Raw genomic sequence first — 19334 nt, 5'->3', positions numbered from 1 at the left:
TCTTCAATTCACATACTAAATCCTTAATATTTCTACTATAAATCCAAAAATACAGGTAGCTTCTTATGACTTCATTAATAGAATACAGAAAAAGAAGTAATTATTTTCACTCAGCATAATGATTCATGAAAAAAGAAGAAAGTACCAAAGACCCGAGGCTCATCACTATACTGATTTCTGAAACAATAACTTGTATTTTGAGTATTTCAGTAAGGATTTTTGCAGGGTGGATTAGACTGCTTAGTGTTTCAGTGTCAGGTATTGTGGACACTGCTGATGAAGTTAGACTGCAATATTGTGTGAAAGATTTATGTAGTCAACTTAAAGCTTCATTACTGTGTTATTGCCTTTGTGGTCAGCAGCAGAGCCAGTGAGACTTTCTGACAATTGTGATTCCAGGAATCACATCAGAACATTTTTCCCAATGTGCACCAAATAGCATTTTAAGGCCTTCCTGTTAATATAAAAAAAAAAACAACCCACCATCATTTTCCCCTTGGCACAGCTGCAATACATAAATATGTAAATTAAAATAATAAACTAGAAGAAATCAATTATTTTGGAAATGGAAGGAAGAAAAAGACCCATAATATCTATATTATGTGAAAAGGGACTAAAAAATATCTACCATGCTTTGCGGAAGCCCTATTTTGTTTTCCCAGTTCTTGGAAAAGCATGAATATTTTATACTGTGAGTATATTTATAAATAATGTATAACTGTCTTATAAATTATTACTAATTTTTTCAGTGAAGAGCTAAGCATGAGTTACCCGCATTTTTATAGACCAACAAGTGAATAAAACGCCTCATTTACTACAAAATGCATTTACTACTCATGTTTTTAAGCACGGTTTTAAGACTAACTGGGACATATCACTATGTTGTATACTATCTGTAATTCAGCCCTGAGTTCAGTCAAAAAACCCAGAGGTTCCAGTTGACTAACCTGACAGAAATGTGTCTAATTTCAGTATCATAACAGTGGGTGGTGGTGGGCACATGTGAGATGATTTCCTGCTGGCCTCCTTTGCTCTTTCATCAGGTCAGACATTTTGGTGTGAGTTGTCCTATGTTCATTTCCTTTTCCTACCTGGAAATTTTGACTGGAGAGTTTGGTAATTATTCGGATTTGTTTGGGATGTTGGGGCCTGTGTTGAGTAGGCCAGCATGAACCTTCTCATGGTGTATGAGCTGTCGACCTGACAGCTCAACATCTTTTCCTAATGAGGCACACACACGCTGCTCATCTGGGCAATATAGAAACAGGACTCTCAGCCTTCCTAGAAAACCTGAACCTGCCCTAGGTGTGTACAGGGATGTGTGAGGCATTGCTGAGCTGGAAGGGCTCATCAGGTCCTCAGGAAACCAGGTGTATTTGCGTGATCAAGGAGCCTCTACAGTTTTGCAGAGGCCTACCCTCCAGCTCCAGAGATTGCTGAATCTTCCTCAACCCCGATGTACTGCAGATGGTGGGGTACATAAATTAGCAGGTTTCTCCACTGGTCATCATACCTCAGACCATGTGCCTATCTTAGATAATGAAACAAGAGATTCTTAGCAGTAGAAAATTCCTATGACAGGCTTTAGATTTGTTCCACACCACTACCTTGTGTGTGTCCTGTAAAAGGTCTGCTGCTTGTGGGAAAGAGCTACCTTTCTAACTGCAAAATTCTCCTAGGATAATGGCTTCTGTTAGTGGTAAAAGCAATGCTCTCTTACTGACTGACAAACAAATACAAAAATACAGATTTGTTGGTTTATATTATCCATGTTAGAGTTCCCACAAGTGTTTGCCAGTGCACAGTGTGTGGAAAGGCATGTAGATAAACCATTCTGGACAAATGCTCCAAAGCATAAAAAAACTTTAATTGCATCAAATAGATGACATGTTCCCAAGCTATTAATTTAACAGGTGAGATTGTACTCCATGGCTTTTTAATACAAAGATTGCTTATTTGAGTAATTAGTAGAAAATCTCATTTAATTGTCAGTAGACAATTGGTGAAACTCTTGTGAAGTTCAATAACAATACTGATGCAGTTACAAGAACTTTGACAGCTTTAAACTACGTTTTGATCAAATCTGATTTAATACAGAGTCAACAAATAATGCTCTTTGGCTGTTAATACAGCATGTCTAATCACAGGGTAAGTGATGCTTGAATAGATTTAAAATTATATTGGATTTACAACAGTTGTTAAAGGTTTGACCACACACATGTTTCTGCTTCACCTCTGGACATCTATGTGGTACTCACCGTGGTTCCAACTAGCTCAGAAAGGCTAAGTGATAACAGAGAACATCCTAAAATAATCCAGATCCTTCTTATTAGGTTAAACTGAAATAAGTTTACAACTTGTGTTTTTTCCTAGGCAGTTGTTTTTAGCCTTTTTGGAAACACTTTCTGATATGTATGACACCTTTTTGGCTAAAATATTAATAGCAAGAGGCAAAGAGATAAGATCAACCTGCACATACAATGTATCTGCATGCTCCAGCTCTCCAAATCACAGCTGCAATATGTTTACCACTAGAACAATTACATTATTAACTACTAAGTGATCATAACTGGAAAAAAGGGAATGGGTCTTGCCTTCAAAGGATGATGGAAAAGAATGCTGGGTTTTATTACCCAGAAGTACAGGAACATCTCCCAGATGCCACATCTAGCTCAAACCTAATTTCTCACAGCTGCACTTTTTACAGTCAGCTTTCCCTTTTCCTCACTCCTTGTCTCAAGCACCTTCACTAGAGCAGAACTTCTTATTCCATAAAATTAAGATGGGTATTTCTTTTAATTCTTCACAAACTTTTCAGTAACAAAAGGAGAGAAACTTACAGATTAAAAAGCAGAACAAAAGAAAAAAAAATAAAAAGAGAAAAATAAGGTCAAACTTTCTCTACTCATTTCTGAGCACATTTAATAGTTTTTTATATTCAGAAATTAAGGGAAACTTCCATTTTTTTGGAGACTCATTACCAGCCCTATGCCTAGAGAAATCAAACTGATCTGGTAAGCCAATACAAAAGTTCTAAGAATATTTGCTGTGCTCCTGTAATTCACAGAACTATAGGATTATGTGTGATGGAATGACACACAACCACTACTAATAAAGAAAATCTTGCAACAATTTGCCTTAGTTTTTTCTTTTCAATTTCTTTTTTTACTTTTCTACAGGCTTATTGAATATCGTTTGCTATAATTTCCTTTTTATTTGCCCAAACACAATTTAAAATCACTACTACGAATTTTATTTTGTTCATCTTTGTTTTTTTCTTTTGTAATTTTCATTCATTCTCCTTGATCCCCTTGTTATGCTCACTTCCATTCTGCATTCTTATCTTTATAATTTCCCTTTTGGTAGCCCAATCACATTTTCACTTCCTCTGTGTATCCTTCTGTTTAATCCATAATCTTCTTTTATCTCCTCTATTTTTAATTCTCCTCTTTACTAGGAGTATGATTGTATTACATTTGTCCCAGTCTGTTCTCCTTTCTCTTCTGCTCCACTTTCATTCTCATTTTTATTTGTTCAGTGCTCCTTTCTCACCTCTCTACATCTACCTACTGATGTTATCTGCCATCCTGCCAGACTTGACATTGACAGACAAATCTGTGGACCCAACACCTGGAACTATATCTTCATTTAATGCTGGACTGATCCAAAAAACTTTCCAAAAGGAAATTCAGGGTGGTAACACGAAAATATTGGTGATATCCTCTTTTGAATTTCATACTTGTCTCTGCAGAAGGATGAAGTTCAGAGAGTCCTCAGAAGAAACGTGACATGGGAAGAGCTTATGTAAGACTAAACCATGGGATCTGTGAGCCTCACAAGCATCCAAACAACCACTCAGTTGCCTTCTGTACAATGGCAATACATAATTCAGAGCTGGTGCTTCAAGTTCAAAGACACACACACGCAGACACACACACTGAGACAAGAACCTATGTGGATTTCAGTCAAAACTTACCCAATCTGTCCTTGCAGTCAGCTGCTCATTAGGACAGCACCAGAGCACCTAATTTGTTTCACTCTTCTTGGGGCTCATCACCCATAGGTAATGGCCTAAGACACACAGGAGTGACTACAATTCCAGAAATTCTCACATTCTGTCTGATCTTGTCTGGTGCTTTCCCTTGCTGCCTTTGGATGTGAGCACTACCACTTACTGTATGCAGCACCTCAGAAAGTTACTCCATTGTAACATAGCCAAATTCTACACTACATCATATTACATATTGAGGTGTCTTTCCTTGTCATATTTTTCTTCTTTTTCAACATATTTGATTCTATGTAATCTCAGAAAATTGTCCCTTATTCTGACCTGTTTTAGAAAACTACAACAGCTGAGATACAGAACAGCAGATATTTGGCTGGATTAATCCTAAAATAATGCTTCTTAGTTTTGCAGCTTTATAAATTCAATTAGGGAGCTGAAACTCATTTTCTTTTTCTATATGAATCATATGAAAACGTGTTTTAAACAAACTCATCTGTTTAAAATCAAGTTTGTGAAAGGAATTTATAGATGCACTTGCATTGATATATTGTGTGCTTCAAGAATGATTTTTAACCTTGTGCTTTCTCATCCCTTTCTGAGGTAAGTCTGTCTCTGGTGCCTGATCAACAAACATCATGATGCTCTCCATGAAAAAAACCCCAAGTTTCCAATCTCTAGCAAAATCTGAAATGAGTAAAAACTTCAAACAGTTCTGTGTTTTACTGAAATTTCACAGGAGTCAAATTTTCAATCTTGCAGCAGATCTCTCTCAGAAAGTAGTCTGTACCTAGCTCTTCCAAGCTATGGAGTTATGAAAATACATCTAAGACTGCACAGAACATGGAAAAATCTGAATCAAATGAGAATTCCAATGCATTTGATGATGATGGAATGGTCAGAGAAGGTGCCAGTGATGACAATTGAACGTCCCTTTGCCTTCCCAGCCCCCTTCATATATTCTCAGGCATAGGATGACAAAGGGAAGTCCACGGGTCACATGAACAGATATTGTTGACATACTATACTGTCTAAACTGCCTTCTTTACCTAATCAAACCCCCAAGTTTATCCATCAATTCCTTACTCAGAGGTAATTTTCTCTCACACCAAAACTCAACTACATTAACCAGCTCTATAAAGAAGAAAGAGTAAATACAAAGTCACAGGTTCCAGTGTCTGTGGTCTGTCTGTTTTTGTAACAGTATAAAGTGGAGGTAGACCAAACCTTCAGCACGAAATAGCATGTTTAAAACTAGAATAACTGCAGCATGATAGTGAGAAGTAAAACTCTGCATTAAGTCCTCTGTGGTCTGGGAGACAATTCTTCCAGAAATGCATTGCTCAAAAGAAGAGTATTAATTTCACAGGGTGGATCTACACAGCCCAAGGATTTGGTGTGACCATCCTTGTAAGAAATATCAACATGCTTCAGTGTGTGGGAACGGACCTAGCAGTCTAAAGGGCTCCCTGTAAGCTTCAGAGAGGCTAAAGAGTATATGGCTTAAAAGATTTATAAAAGGTTGAAATGTTTATAAAAGATACAAAATAAAACAAACTACTTCAAACTTTCTGATTTTTTAAGGGGTCTATTTCCAATTAAGCATACACTGCCTTTACATCCTCTGGCTCAACATTCTGGCTTCAAATATTTTTTTTGGTTACATATACATTTCTTTTACATTATTTCTGTCTCTCCTTGAAATGGAATTGTTAAAAATCCAAGAAAAGGATTTTTTTATATATATATTTTTTTTCATCTAACTGTTTCTGAAGAAGAAGGTGGTAGCTAATTTTATGGAGAGAAAACGTAGTAAAGTCTTCCCTCCTCATCTGTACAGGCTGGACTCCTGCTGGCTAGCTGATGTTATATACACTTGTTATCCTCCTTCCTCATGTTAGTGAAGTCTTTTTGCCTCATTTAATTATTTCACCTGCCTCTTTCCTTCTCTGAGGCAGTGTCTAATAATATAAAATGTCAGAAATCTAACAAGTAAGGGATCATATTTTAAATAATTATAGGAAACATTCGATTTTTTTCATTTTAATCTATGATGGTAGCTGTTAACTGCAATTTGAACATCACTGCCTCACTGACTGGACTCCATCTATTTCCAAAGCAAATTTTAAGAATGTAAAAACTCTTTTAGATAGTTACAGAAAACAGAAAACTCTTGCAGTCTTCTTCCAGATATAATATTTATATTAAATATTAATATTTTAATGCATGAAGCCTTCAATATAAGTAAAATATCTGGATTTAAATATAAAATGTCATTAGCATGCAGTCAGTATGTTTTCAAGGCCATTTGTCATGCAAATACCACACAAAGCTTATTTATCCTGCTCTTTGAACCACTGCATTACCATTTCCTAACACTTTCCTTCCTAACACATGCTAAACACAAATTACTGACACGCATGTGGTGTAAGACATGAAATGTACATGAAGGACAGAAAATGACCGTATGTTTTGCCAAATGGTTTTGCATACACAAGAACATGCTGTGTGTGCACAATGGACTGTGCCATGGTGTGCTATGCTATGTGTCACATCCAGATTCTGATTCTGCTGACAAAATTAGACATGCTCTTTTAAAGAAAAACATACAACATTCTTACTAATTCACAACACCTTTCATTCAAATTAAAAGCTTTCATATGTGCAATGTGCAATGATCATTATACATATAAATAATCTGTGTTCTTGTCTTGCTTCTCTGTTCCAGTTAGAGCATTCATCATAGGAAGGAAAGTAAGCATTTGTGATGGAAGTGCTTGGCAACCATGCTTTACTTTATTTAAGGACTTGGGAATATTACAGTCAGCAATAAGTCAGTTAATAGCAACAACTACAGCACATGAAAGGAAGGCCTCAGTGCAAACAGAAGGAATGAACTGCATACCATAAAAATGCAAGCCGGAGTGCAGAGCCGAAAGGGAGAAGCTTTAGGCAGGATTTTTGAAGATTCTGCAAGTGCTGGTACAGGCCCTTTTTATGCAATATGACGTAATTCTAGACCACGCTTGTAATGAAAAAGCATTGTTCTGTCTAATCACAAAATGAGTGAAACCCACGGCATGTCAATCTATTAGAGTGACTGTCTGAAAATGACTGATAGTCCTCAGATCAAATGTATTAGTTCAGATGCTACATTGACAATTACTATAACCATCTGTTAGTAGCAGAAATGAATATTTTATGACTTGTGACTTCCAGTGCACATTTTGTAGACTTTCTTTTATATTTCTGCTTCAAGACACGACTGATGTGGCTATTGCATTGCTCAGCAATGTTCTGAAATGGTAATGATAATGGTATATCTTAGCAAATGACCAGGCCATTCTACAGCACTTTGGCAAAATAGTTTGCTATTTTGGATTGTAGTGCCCAGGAATATTATAATAGCAGAATTTGCAATAGGTAATCACTAGTAATTAGGTGCTTCATTTATTTCCTTTCTCTGTATATAGATGACATCATCTGTTTGGTGACACATTAAGTTCTGGTCCTGCACTAGTATTTTCACAGGATGGGGAAAAATAGACTAGCTGCACAACTTGAGTCATCATAAGTTGAGTGATCATAAGAAAGTCCTTCTATTCCTTCTGAATAAAATTTAGCATTGAAACATTACACTTCAGAATGATTTAAACCAAGGAATACAGCAGATTAGATGAGGGACACACAAGAACTTTAGAAAAAGAATATTTAAATGCTAGGCCTAGAATATGGCAGACTATCTCCTGAGGATGGATGCTTAATGACTATAAGTTATTGTTATAAGGATAATCAATTAGACTACACTCTTTTAAACTGTTTTTTTCTCAGCAACAGTAAGGACTTGTATGATATTCAGGAAAATCAAGTCCAAACTTGAAAAATCTAACATAAGTTGCAATTTTTTGGTGTTCATTCTTAAAAAAGAATTCCAAGGTAAATTATGGCTGTTCAGAATAAAACCTATGTCTCTTGTTCTAATCAGATAACCACATCCTTATGTCATGGACTCAGGGTTACAGTGGGTGCCCAGACATGCTCTTGGTGCACATGAGGCACACCAGGTACTTGGGCTACATTAGAGCAGAGTGCCAGGTGTGGGGTTTTGTGCCATGCTCACTCTGTTCATCACTAGTAGGTGGGGCTGTAGCTGAAGCACTGGATTCAGGTTTGGGCAGTCCATGAAGGATGAGGAGAAACAGAGGAAGGATGCCAAGGTCTGTAGTGGCCTAGAGCATAAGCCTAAGGACAAGTTTGAGACAGCAGTGCTTGTTTAAACCTTTTGAAAAGGAGTCTAAGGAGTTACCCTATACCTGGCCTACAACCATCTGCAGGGATGTTAAAAAGGTGTCAGACATACTTTTCTTCATAGGGTGAGGTCCTGTGAAAGAAAAATGTCCAATAATAACAGTTTGTGGGATTCAGATAACACTCTAGTAATAGGGTTGGGGAAAGCTTCTAAACCTTTTGCTGGAGTCCTTATGGATGGTTGAATATTAGTAATTGGAGGTAACTGACAAAATGAAGCTACAGACAAATATACTCAGCATTGAAAATACTCCTCTTTGAGAAGAGACTCAGACTAGGTACCTTCAGAGGTCTGTTCCAGTCTATGTGTAATCTGTCATTCTACAGATAGCTGTGAGGTGTCTTGTGTTCAAGGCAACGAGACAGAGTTTAGTCTCTTGAGCACTTCCAGTGAATCAGAAATCAGTAAATTGGCAGTGGTGGATTACATCAACCTGACATGCCCTAGATCCCTTTCTGCCATAGAACAGTGTAAGCAGAGCATCAGAGATGGAAACACAACTGCCCTCCAATTACTGCATCTCCCTCTTGAGCTGTGGCATTTTATTATGCTAAAAATCTCTATACCCTTATCCTGAGAATCTTCTGCTCATTAATGCAATATTTTTGGAATAGTATGGACTCCATATTTCAATGTAAAAGCTTTTACTTGATGCAATGCTATGCAAATAAACTCTATGGGAGAGATAGCTACAAAGATATCTTTCCTTCCTTCCAGTGTATATCTTCAAGTGATCTCTGTGCCTTGAAAATTCTGCAAAAAGTCCAGGACACAAATATTTGTGTGAATTGGAAACCAGAAACATTTCTGATCAGATCATTTTGAATTTTGATCTTGAAACACTTTTAGAAAAGTTCTTACTTTCAACATTTCATGCTACAAAATGATGCACTTTGAAACTCCAGGACTTGAGACAACTTGATGCTCACTTGAAGAGATGGTTGCTGGGCTGTGTTAAAATACTTTTCCTTTGTGAAAATAAGAAAAACCTCTGCTGAGCATTAAAGCATCAAATTGACCTCTAGGTAATCACACAACTGAGTGACTCTGTGCTGAACCTGCAGGCTCAGGGCCACCCTCTGCTTGTCTGAAAAACATTTTTTAGTTCCTGAGTATTTGCTGAGGACAAAATATGAGCTATACAAGTGGTAAAACCTAAAAAGGTAGTGGAAAACAGAATACTCAATAAAATATTTTCCCTAGTGCTCATAAGAGGCATAATTAGAGATTCTTCTTAGTCTTCCTTCTATTATTATTCCTGTTCTTATTCTTATTTTATAGTACACTTATGCAGGAAATTAGATACTGCTGAATGACTGATAATGATGCTGTATTAGGAACAAAAACAGCTGAGACTTTCAGAATTATCTGACATATTTAATGACCTAATTTAGTTTTAAATTTTATAAAAGAAACTGCCACTGTTCTAGTCTATTTGAAAGGAATGCCATTTTCTGTATCTTTAATATGTGAGAAGAAATTAAAGCTTCTCTTTGTGAACAGTATGTGACCCCAAATATCCAGGAGAGCTATCACTGCAATGGAGAAAGACATGGTTAAAGCAAAGGAAAATAAATAAAAGGAAATGACAAGCCAAGCAAAACTCAGGCAGTCTTAAAAATAAGAATAAAATCCACTTTCAGCACTATTGTTAAGGGGCAGGCTGTGATATAAGAAGTTACCAATTGTTTACGAGTTCCTAAATCTCTTCTGTTTTCTAGAGCAGACTTTTTTTTTAGTGATTAACTAAAACTTGCATCTTCTCCTGACTCTCCCACAAAGAAAATGGTGATGCTGTCAGTGTTTTCCCCCACTCCACATGCTTACAACTGGAATATGGTATGTAAAGACATACATGCATGGCTGCACAGACTCCCATTTGGATAAAAATCCCTTGGCAGCAATGCCCAGTCATGCACAGGATGGGGATCTACATTGCTTTGCTATAAATAAGGTTAAAGAAAAGCATCGGAAATTTGCCATCTGTTTGGCTGACCCAATAAGGCAGGTGGTCTTTCTCTTCCATATGGTCAACTTCCTAATAACTAGAGGGTGGCCAGGACTCAGTCACCCTCTTTTAAAGCAAAGAAAAGCAAAACATTGTGAAAACATTCTGGATGTCACTGAACCAAGATGTACAAATCTTACTGGCAGCCTTCTTTTTGAACAATTTTTTCACATTTCAATTTTGAGGAAGTGTTGTGAGATCCAAGTACTTTTGTGCTTATAAGAGAGAGAGGGAGGGAGTGGTTAAATGGTGGAGAGTCTCTATCACAGAGGAAAGTGGAAAGGAGGATGCATACTTTTGTGTGTAGGGTGTGCTACAGAAAGAAAGCAGAGAAAATAAATTCTTCATTTTTTGTGGATGTTTGAAGAAGTCAGGCAAGCATTTGACTTGAACCACCAAAATCTGCAGTTTCATCCAAGTATCTTTTAAAAAGATAAGCCTATTGACCAAATCTGACAAGTTTAATTTCTCTAAAGAGATTTATTTTTTAAGATAAGATTTTGCAACCAAAATGTGTGCTGTAAACTGTAAAAGCTCACACTTTTCTTTTAAACACCTTCAAAGTAACTTCTATTTATGCCAGTTTGATGTATTTTCATGATATGCCATATTCAAATGTGCCTTCTTGTTGCTGGTCAAGCTAGGATTAGATTATACTATCCTCATCTGCAAAGCAAGGTCCCAGGCATGCACCCACTGCTCATCATGCACATATTTTGTGCATATTTACATTGTGCTCTCTGAGAAAAAGCAATATAACTGTGATATCCCAAAAACAAAAAGCCTGTAGTGACTGGAGTTCATGCAGTGGTGTTGAAGACTGTAAGTGGCACATCATTTTAATTTAAGCACAGATTATATTAATTATACAGAAAACTTTATCAAGCATGAAGAACATTCTAGTTTATGTTCAGCCAATTGGGCCTGACTGTAATTCCTTGTCATCTAGTGTCTGAGAGATCAATTTCTTTGCCTAATCATATTCCTGCTTCACATGCCTGTCACAAAAAGTTTCACCATTCCTCAAAATTGCCTGTTTGGAGAGAGTTATTAGCAGAAAGACTGCATATGATCACTTTTAAAAAACATGATCTGTTTTCATTCCTAAAGAAATCTTATGGAGGTACACTGCTGATGTTTGTGTGTGAGACCAAAAATAGAATTGGAATTAAGTCCCCATCTCTAAGCACGTGTACATTACATCAAGCATCAAGTGTGGGTACACTACAGAAATAATAATACTAGTATTGAGATATTTTATCCATGCAGAAATGCTTACTTAGGTGACTATTTTTTCATTTAGGTAGGAAAGTGGTACATGAAAAGAAAAATTATAACTTTGAGATAAAAACTGGGGCTTCAGTCTGGTCATGTTGCGATATCATCAGGTTTGCAAAAGATGAAGAACACCTCTTAACTCAGTTTCTGGCTTTGGCTAATGACAGCTGCCTCAAAGAAACTAATAAACACAGTGCAGAGGTATAGTAGCACTCCTATGGAACACTGCCTATAAATATCAGTGTCTCTTCAGCTTGCAAAATATTTATAATAAAAGACCTCTCCCTTATATTTCATCACCCTTTTCTTTAACTGTACTAATTTCACCTCATTCTTTACCGAACAAAGGAGAACCTAACTGTAGACAGTTCTAAGGAAGAAAGGCTACCAAAGACCTGAGTGGAATCTGAACCTTAGCAAATACTGCTTGAAACTTAGCTGGAACAAATCCAGCTATTTTTGCTGTGCCTTTATCCACAGCACTCTATAACAAAATTTATTACCTTTGTTCATCATTATTTGCTTTCCTTAGCTCATAGTCACCATGGACAGTAGAACTACTCCCCCAAATATGCATAATTATTGCTTCTTTATACTGAGTGGTTTTTGCAATTATAAAGCAATACAAGTAACATGCTACTCACTTGTATTTATCTTCTGAAGTGAAATGTGCTTTTCCAGATGTCTACGAAGCTTTACCTCTGCTCCATATTTACCAGTAGTACCATTGTCAGCCAAAATAAAATGAGAATGCATGCTGTTGAGCACTGTCAGCTTGCTCATGGGATTGGACATCGTCTGGTATGGTCGGACCACCTGCATTTTAGAAACAAAGGAAAAAGAAGGGTTTCTACAAGTTTCTAAACAGAAAAGCACCTCTGTATTAAATCATTACAAGATTCAAGCTTACAAGATGAAACAAAAGAAATAATCAAAATTAAGGTACTGCACTTGAGTGTTACTGTCTTTTATGTGTAGAGAATGATCTTAACACTGCCCTTTGAGATGCAGACATGGCTTAAAGCGTTTTCCATGGTAACCTGTTTCAGTAGTACCAGCGTTCACTGCTTCTTTTAAAATCCAGCTAATGGTCAGTGTTCCAAAGGTCTGGGTGACTACATACACCTGTATACCCTGTATACCCTGTCTGCTGCTGACTATCTACAGCATTGCTGTAAAATCTCACCTTGTTCTGACCAAATTTTTTGATTCTTCCTTCACAGACCCCACCCAGCATCACGGCTCAAGTGCTGGTTCATCCAGAACCACCAGCACTGGAGACACACAAATACAGGTGAGTTCTCTTGGAGAGGTGTACACATGATATTACACCACATTTTCAATTTTCTTGGAAAAATTATTGGCCCACTCCTAGCATCAGTAAAAAGGCAGTTGTTTGTGTTCACAACAGCTTTAGAAAGTTTCTGTTCAATGGGAAGTTTGCTTCACTTCCTTTGATTTGATCTCATCAGGGGAAACTGAGTGCAGAGGACAGATTGAAATACACCACTCATAGCCACCAAATAAGACTAAATACGACCAAATTAGAGCATGGGGTCACATTTGGCTGTCAGCTGCTTCGGTGGGTATCTATGGACACAAGTAGACTTACTTGCAAGTAAGATTGTACTAACATGGCAAAAGAATTGGTGTTGTCTTGAGGCATTCTTACTGATACTTCAGAGATTTTCTAGCTGTACTATTACAAGCCTTTCCTCTTTATGTCTTGTCTTTTGGGAGAGACAATGCTGAAAATCTGTAAAATGAAGTTCTAGCTGAAGAAATGCCATAATGACTTGTTAGAAAACTCAGCTGGGCTATCCTTCATTAGCAGGTAATTTTCTTCAGAGTTCTGACATTGTTCATTTTTCAGCTCTTGTGCTTTTAATGCACAAATATGTACACAGAATATTTGACATAAATGCTTGCTGACAGAAATATAATGTTATTTACTTATTCATAAGCTTTTGTCCCTCTAAAGAGGGACAAAAAAACAACTCTAAAGAGATCTGTAATTGAGATGCAATTCTTTAAAAATAATATGTGCTAGCAATTCTTTAGCCAGAGATCTCTCTATATACATTATTTTCACCTGTGAATGTCTGCCTAACTTTGATCAACTCTTAGCCAGCAAGAGTTACAAACTTCTTTTGCGGCTATGAACTGTCATGCAAAGAGTACTCTGTAAGCTCTTCATCCTGAAAAAGGGAGGGAACAGACCTAGAAGGCAGCTGGCCAACAGCAAGGCAGTACACTACACTCTGTGAGAACAGGGGATAGCTCTGGCTCATATTTCTTTTATGCTGTTTCTTTTGGAGCCCCATTCATAACAATTTATTCTACAGCTGCATATGACTTAATAAATGTCAGTACACTGCTGGAATGTGTTTAATAGCAGCTTCTACAGATATAGAAACCATGTACCCAATGCCACCATCAGAAAGAAAAGGAAGGTTCTTTCTCACATCCCTAAGAATAAAATAAAATCAGATTAAAACAGTGCAGATCTTTTAAAATTATACCCACTTCATCTCTCAATAAATGGACACCAGTAAGGCCTTACAGCTGAGGAATCCCTTGAACTGCCCATTCATTGTATGAGTACAGGCACTGTGCAGACAATTCTACTGACAGCTTGTGGTTTGTTCCTGAGAGCTCAAAACCTCCTAATTCTGACAGCTTGATCTGCAGTTCTAATGAGTCCCAGTACTGAAGCCCTCATTTATTGACTCAGTAATGCTGCAGGACAGATTAGAAGGCTGTCCTTTTGTTCTGCTTTTAGCTACAAGGTGAGTTACATTATTAATAAATTTGATGGATGTGAAAATGAGACTACAATTATTTTCAACTGAACTGTTCACAGCATGCACAATTCAACATCTGAATTATTTTTTTTAACAATAAAATTTCTCAAACCACTCTGTTAGACTTTTCATGAGAAAAAGATAAACAAAATCTTCAGGAAGGTAAGAACATCCTAGGCTTTCAGGCTACTTCCTTGAGGTTACTTATTTTTTCACAGCACTAAGCAGATTTTTGATTTCTGACTCTTGCAGTTTCCATTCTCTGTTTTTTCAACTCCTTGCATTTTACAGGCAAGTTAAATAGATGGAAAAAACTTTGAGTGTAAGCTGTCATCCTCTTTTTACAGCCATAGAATCATATGACAATTTGGGCTGGAAGTGACCTTAAAGAACACCCAGCTGACCCTAAAGACCCCCCATCATGGGCAGGGACACCCTCCACTACACCAGATTGCTCAAAGTCCATGCAGCCTTGCACTGAGAATAGGGAGAATAAGGAATAATGTCCCTTGACATCTTCCTCTGCTGAAAGGAGAGCTGAAAGGAATAGCTTATGCTCAAGACAGTCCCTGCAAATACTGAAGTTTAATGAATGCAACATCAGCCATGCTGTGAAGCAGTTCTCATGCTGCATGGGCTGAGGGAATTCTGTCAATAGGTGAGTGGCTGGGCTGACCCCAGCCCTTGCCTTTGCACCCTGAGGTGGCAGCAAGCTTGAGTGAAAAGCACAGTTGATCTCCTTAGATTCCCTGTGGGCACACGGCACTCGGCGCAGAGACAGCACTTGAAAAGTCTCTCAGGGTAGCTCACCATGACAACAAGCCCGCAAGTGCCATGTGAACCAGTGCATGAATCTGAGCAGTCTATGTGGAGGCAAAAAATTTGAGACAAACTGTGAGCTCAAAGTAGTGATGGAAAATGAAAGAGATGCATGCTTCGCTTTTCAGGGAGTAGCAGCTGTTCAAAACAAGCCATTTCTGCATCCCTGTTGCTCCGGAGCTTACCAGGAACAGAGTCATTCCTGATTTAATCTAGTGGTTCCTGGAAGTATCATGGTCTAAATTCTCAACATATGCTACAAATATGCCAGTCCTTATCTTTGCCCCTGTCTCCTACTGAGGTGACTTGGAATTAAACTCAAATGAGGATGGAACAGACCCTGAAAATAAAGAGATGCATGCTACAATGACTTACAAAGTGTGCTCTTTTAGAAGGGAGAATAGCTCTGTGTGTAGGAAGCAACTTGTTTATAATCACAGTTTTCTACAAGACTGAGCAAGCCACTTTACTTTCTCAGTTCTATCAGAAAATATGGGGAAATAAGGCAACTAACTCCCTTGCGTTCTTTGTTTTTAAATTAGAATCTGAGTGATAAGAGTTGTACTATTTTCTGCTATATTGCTTTTATAGTACTGGAGTAAGACATGTGTCTTTAGGGATCTTTAATCATCACAATATAACAAATAGAAAACAGCAATAATATTTCCTTTAACTTGGTCAGCTTTCTTTATGGCTCTGAGGAATTCCCCCAGGATTCCCAAAGGCCGACTGATTTGGAAGCGTAAATATAATTAAACTGCTCAGCTGTGGAGTCTGGATCCATAAGGCATGGGCTGAGGCATTAGCAGAGAAGCACCTCTGCTGAGCACACCTCTCTTGCCACGAGGCACAGGGAGGCCACAGGCACTGGGGCATGTGCCATGACCACAGCTCACCTTCTGCCCCCCCTCCAAACCCCATGACCACCACAGTCTTCTGCCTCTCTCTGAGACTGGAAGGGTATGTTTTTACAGCTCTTCAGTTCTGATTATAATTTAAATAGACATAGTGCATATAGGCATAAATCCACATTGATGCCAGAGTTCACCAAGTCTTTTACTACTTGTTGATTTCCTCCCCCACCCCACCCTTGTATAATCCTTTGTGGCCTTTGTTTCTTGCTTAATGATGATTCATTTTACATGCTCACAGCATTCACCTCTAATGAGCCAGTCAATATAGCACAGTTTGATTTTTAAAAAGCTTCCAAAACAGCTTCCTCACCAAATGCTTCTAAAGAAACTGCATGCATTGAATAAGAGAGAAAGTCCTTTGAGACTTAAGTAACTGAGGAAAGCTGGGGGGAAGGGTGGAAAACAGTGAGAAGGAAAAGGTAATTTTCTTGAAGACTCTTACTAAGAAGATTTAGTGACATAAATGGCCTACCTCAAGCTGTGTTATATTCAATTCAACATAGGTGCAAGGGATTTGTGAATAATTAGAGGGTGAAAAGCTTACAAATATTTCAGTGGACTAAAGTCTTGATAAGCAGTCTGATGAGGCAATGAAATGGAAGATGAAATTCTGTATCAGTAAGCATAAAGCTGTACCATTAGATGTGCATTAGAGATGGGTAAAACCAGAAGTGCTCCCGCATTACGTCATGCCATTGATCAATAATTTTACAAAACTATTAAGGTCCAGGAGGTTGAGAGGATAAATTTAATTTTGTCTATCAAAGACATGCTTTGAAATATTTCTGTCTTTAGTGATGATCCTGCAATTGAAACCCTACTGATATAATTGTGTCTGCATTAATAGAAGACCTTACCCAAATTAGCTGTAACTTTATATTAAACTTTTGTCGCTTTCTATCTAATGATCAGAGTAAGTATTAATTGGTTTATGATTTAATCAGAAAATGTTTGTTTAATTTTAATTGTTTATTTTTAAGATAAAATTACAGTACAACTTCTTGGTTTCCTGTTAAATTGGAAGGATATTTAGAGGAAAACATTGCTTAAAGAAACCAGAAGTCAGGGGAGCTGCTCCACTTGACTGGAACAACTGGGAAATAAAGTTCTTTTATTATCTTTTAATGCAAAAGAAGGTTCCAGACCCCCTTAAACAGGCAGTGACTACCTGAGAACTGAGATAGCTTTGCAACTGGAGGAAAAAACTAATAAAGGAATAGCAATGTTCCAAAATTCATAGCTAAATTTATGTTTTTCTTAACATCTTTGTTCCTGCTGTTTCCAGAACCTCATGCCTCACCACTAAACACTATTTATTTGAAAATGCTGTATACATTACACTACTTTAAGAAGATAGAATGCATTCTTTTACTTAGCTTTTTCTGCTGATTATCTTCTGCACTGCAGCTCAGAAGAGTTCACTGGTGACTCAGAATTACTGTGGCAAAGTCTGACCCTGCTTGTTTGTGTAGTATTAGAGTACAAAGCTCCATGCTAATACAGTTCCCCCTAACAGCTATACTTTCATAGTGAATTGCAATAAACTCCAGTTGGATAATTTTCTTTATAATCATTGTAACTTCTCTGACTTAAGTGATACTTGAATCTTCTTCCTCTTCCCAAATTGGTCATGGGTGCAGAACATACAGGAAAGAATGGGTTAGACTAATGGAGACAAGAAAGAAATTCTTTATGCAGATTGCAAACTGTATCTCTTCACTCATAGTTGGTTCTCAGACAGATTTCTTAGGAACAAACCAGAAATGAGAAAAATAAACAAAACAACCAGGTTCAGAAAAGCTTCAGGTAACAAATAACCAGTGTAGAGCAACTATTCTTGAACTTAAAATTAAGGGGTTAATCTTACTGTATTAAAGTTTTGAAAGAGAAGAGTGGTGAGAAAGAATAGGAGAAAGACCAGCCCTGTCCTTCAGAAAGTGGCTGAAGGTGAATTATTTGAGGTTACTCTTATCTACAATACCCAGTAAGACCATTCAAAATTGCATCAGTAAAAATGTATGGGAGGGAATATATTCTAAGGAGGATAGCCTGCAATTTTGAATTTAACCAATGCATTGTTTGAAAATAAATCAGATTTCAAGTTTTGCAATCAGTGTTTTCTTAAGCACTTTCCCAGGTTCACAGAGTTCTAAGGATGAAGATTTGATATAATTTCAAGAGTAGCTTTTAATGAATTGCCCTTATAATTTATTTTAAAAGAACGTACTGTGCAGGAATTTTTATTGCTGCCATGTCAAAACCCCCCCATCAACCCTAATGGAAAACCTGTGTATATATTGACTTTTTCTGCAGACAATAATTCTAAGAGGAATTGCTAAGTGCATGACAGAGAGGACAGGAAAAAAAAACGGGAAGATTTATAGCTACTGGAGGTCATCTATGTCTGTACAGGTCTTACATCTTTGCCAATCAGGTCCTCTTGATTTTCCACAATCCCCCAGGGAGCGATACCAATGGTGCAGATCTTCCCTCGAGATTTTGAGGCATGATCTTTCAGGGCATCTCCAACGTGCCGAATGACCCCTGGCAAAGAAACAGCATAAAACAGAAATTAATTCATAATTGTCTTTTTTTGTTCAATATCATATGGATTTATTATAGAGTTGTTTTTTCAGGAATATCTGTGCCTGTCCTTACAATTAAGTAAAGCTATGAATACATTCCTATTTCTTATTATTAATTTCTGTGAACTCATTTTATTGAAGCCAAAAATTATTAAATGAAGTAATAAGGAAAAAACACAGCTTTAGAAAGAAAAATGGAAATGTTGACAGTTGACTGCAGCTTATTTATTTGCACTTGTCCTCACATGTGCATGCAAGCATTTGTATATTTCCAAGCACAGAAAGAAGCATAGGAATTAATTCTGCTCCTTGCCCCCCACCCCCCAACTCCCTTAGAAGTGCAGCTGGATAGAAATGCTTCCATCAAGGATGGAAATGTGAAAATGTCATTATGCTACCCTGAGATGAAGCTGTCTTGTCACTCTTTAAAAACAAACTCAGTCACCTGAGATAGCTTCCAGCAGAGTATTAGAATCTGCTCTGGGAATCAGTGAGAAAACAGAAATTAGTACAGAGAGAATGGCTATTCCCCAGCATTCTTCCAAGTGCTGCTTGCTTACCCTAGACCAGCTTTGGCAGTGTTTCAATGGTATCTCAGTGCAAAGGACAAGTGT

At 37.5% G+C, this 19334-nt stretch overlaps 1 protein-coding gene across 1 annotated transcript in view; it reads right to left on the bottom strand.

Annotated features, from left to right (window-relative positions):
- TRPM3 (transient receptor potential cation channel subfamily M member 3) overlaps nucleotides 1-19334 on the bottom strand; it is a 278883-nt gene that overhangs the window by 107870 nt on the left and 151679 nt on the right. The window contains exons 5-6 of the mRNA XM_015614958.3: nucleotides 18555-18679; nucleotides 12243-12414 (exon numbers count right to left, since the gene is read on the bottom strand). Of these exons, the coding sequence (XP_015470444.1) occupies nucleotides 12243-12414; nucleotides 18555-18679 (297 nt within the window). The remainder of the gene's footprint in view (nucleotides 1-12242; nucleotides 12415-18554; nucleotides 18680-19334) is intronic.

Source organism: Parus major, chromosome Z (genome assembly GCF_001522545.3).
Source record: "Parus major isolate Abel chromosome Z, Parus_major1.1, whole genome shotgun sequence".
NCBI classification, from domain to species: Eukaryota; Metazoa; Chordata; class Aves; order Passeriformes; family Paridae; genus Parus; species Parus major.
The sequence above is the reverse complement of the archived record's forward strand: the minus strand, read 5'-3'. Positions and strand labels throughout refer to the sequence as shown.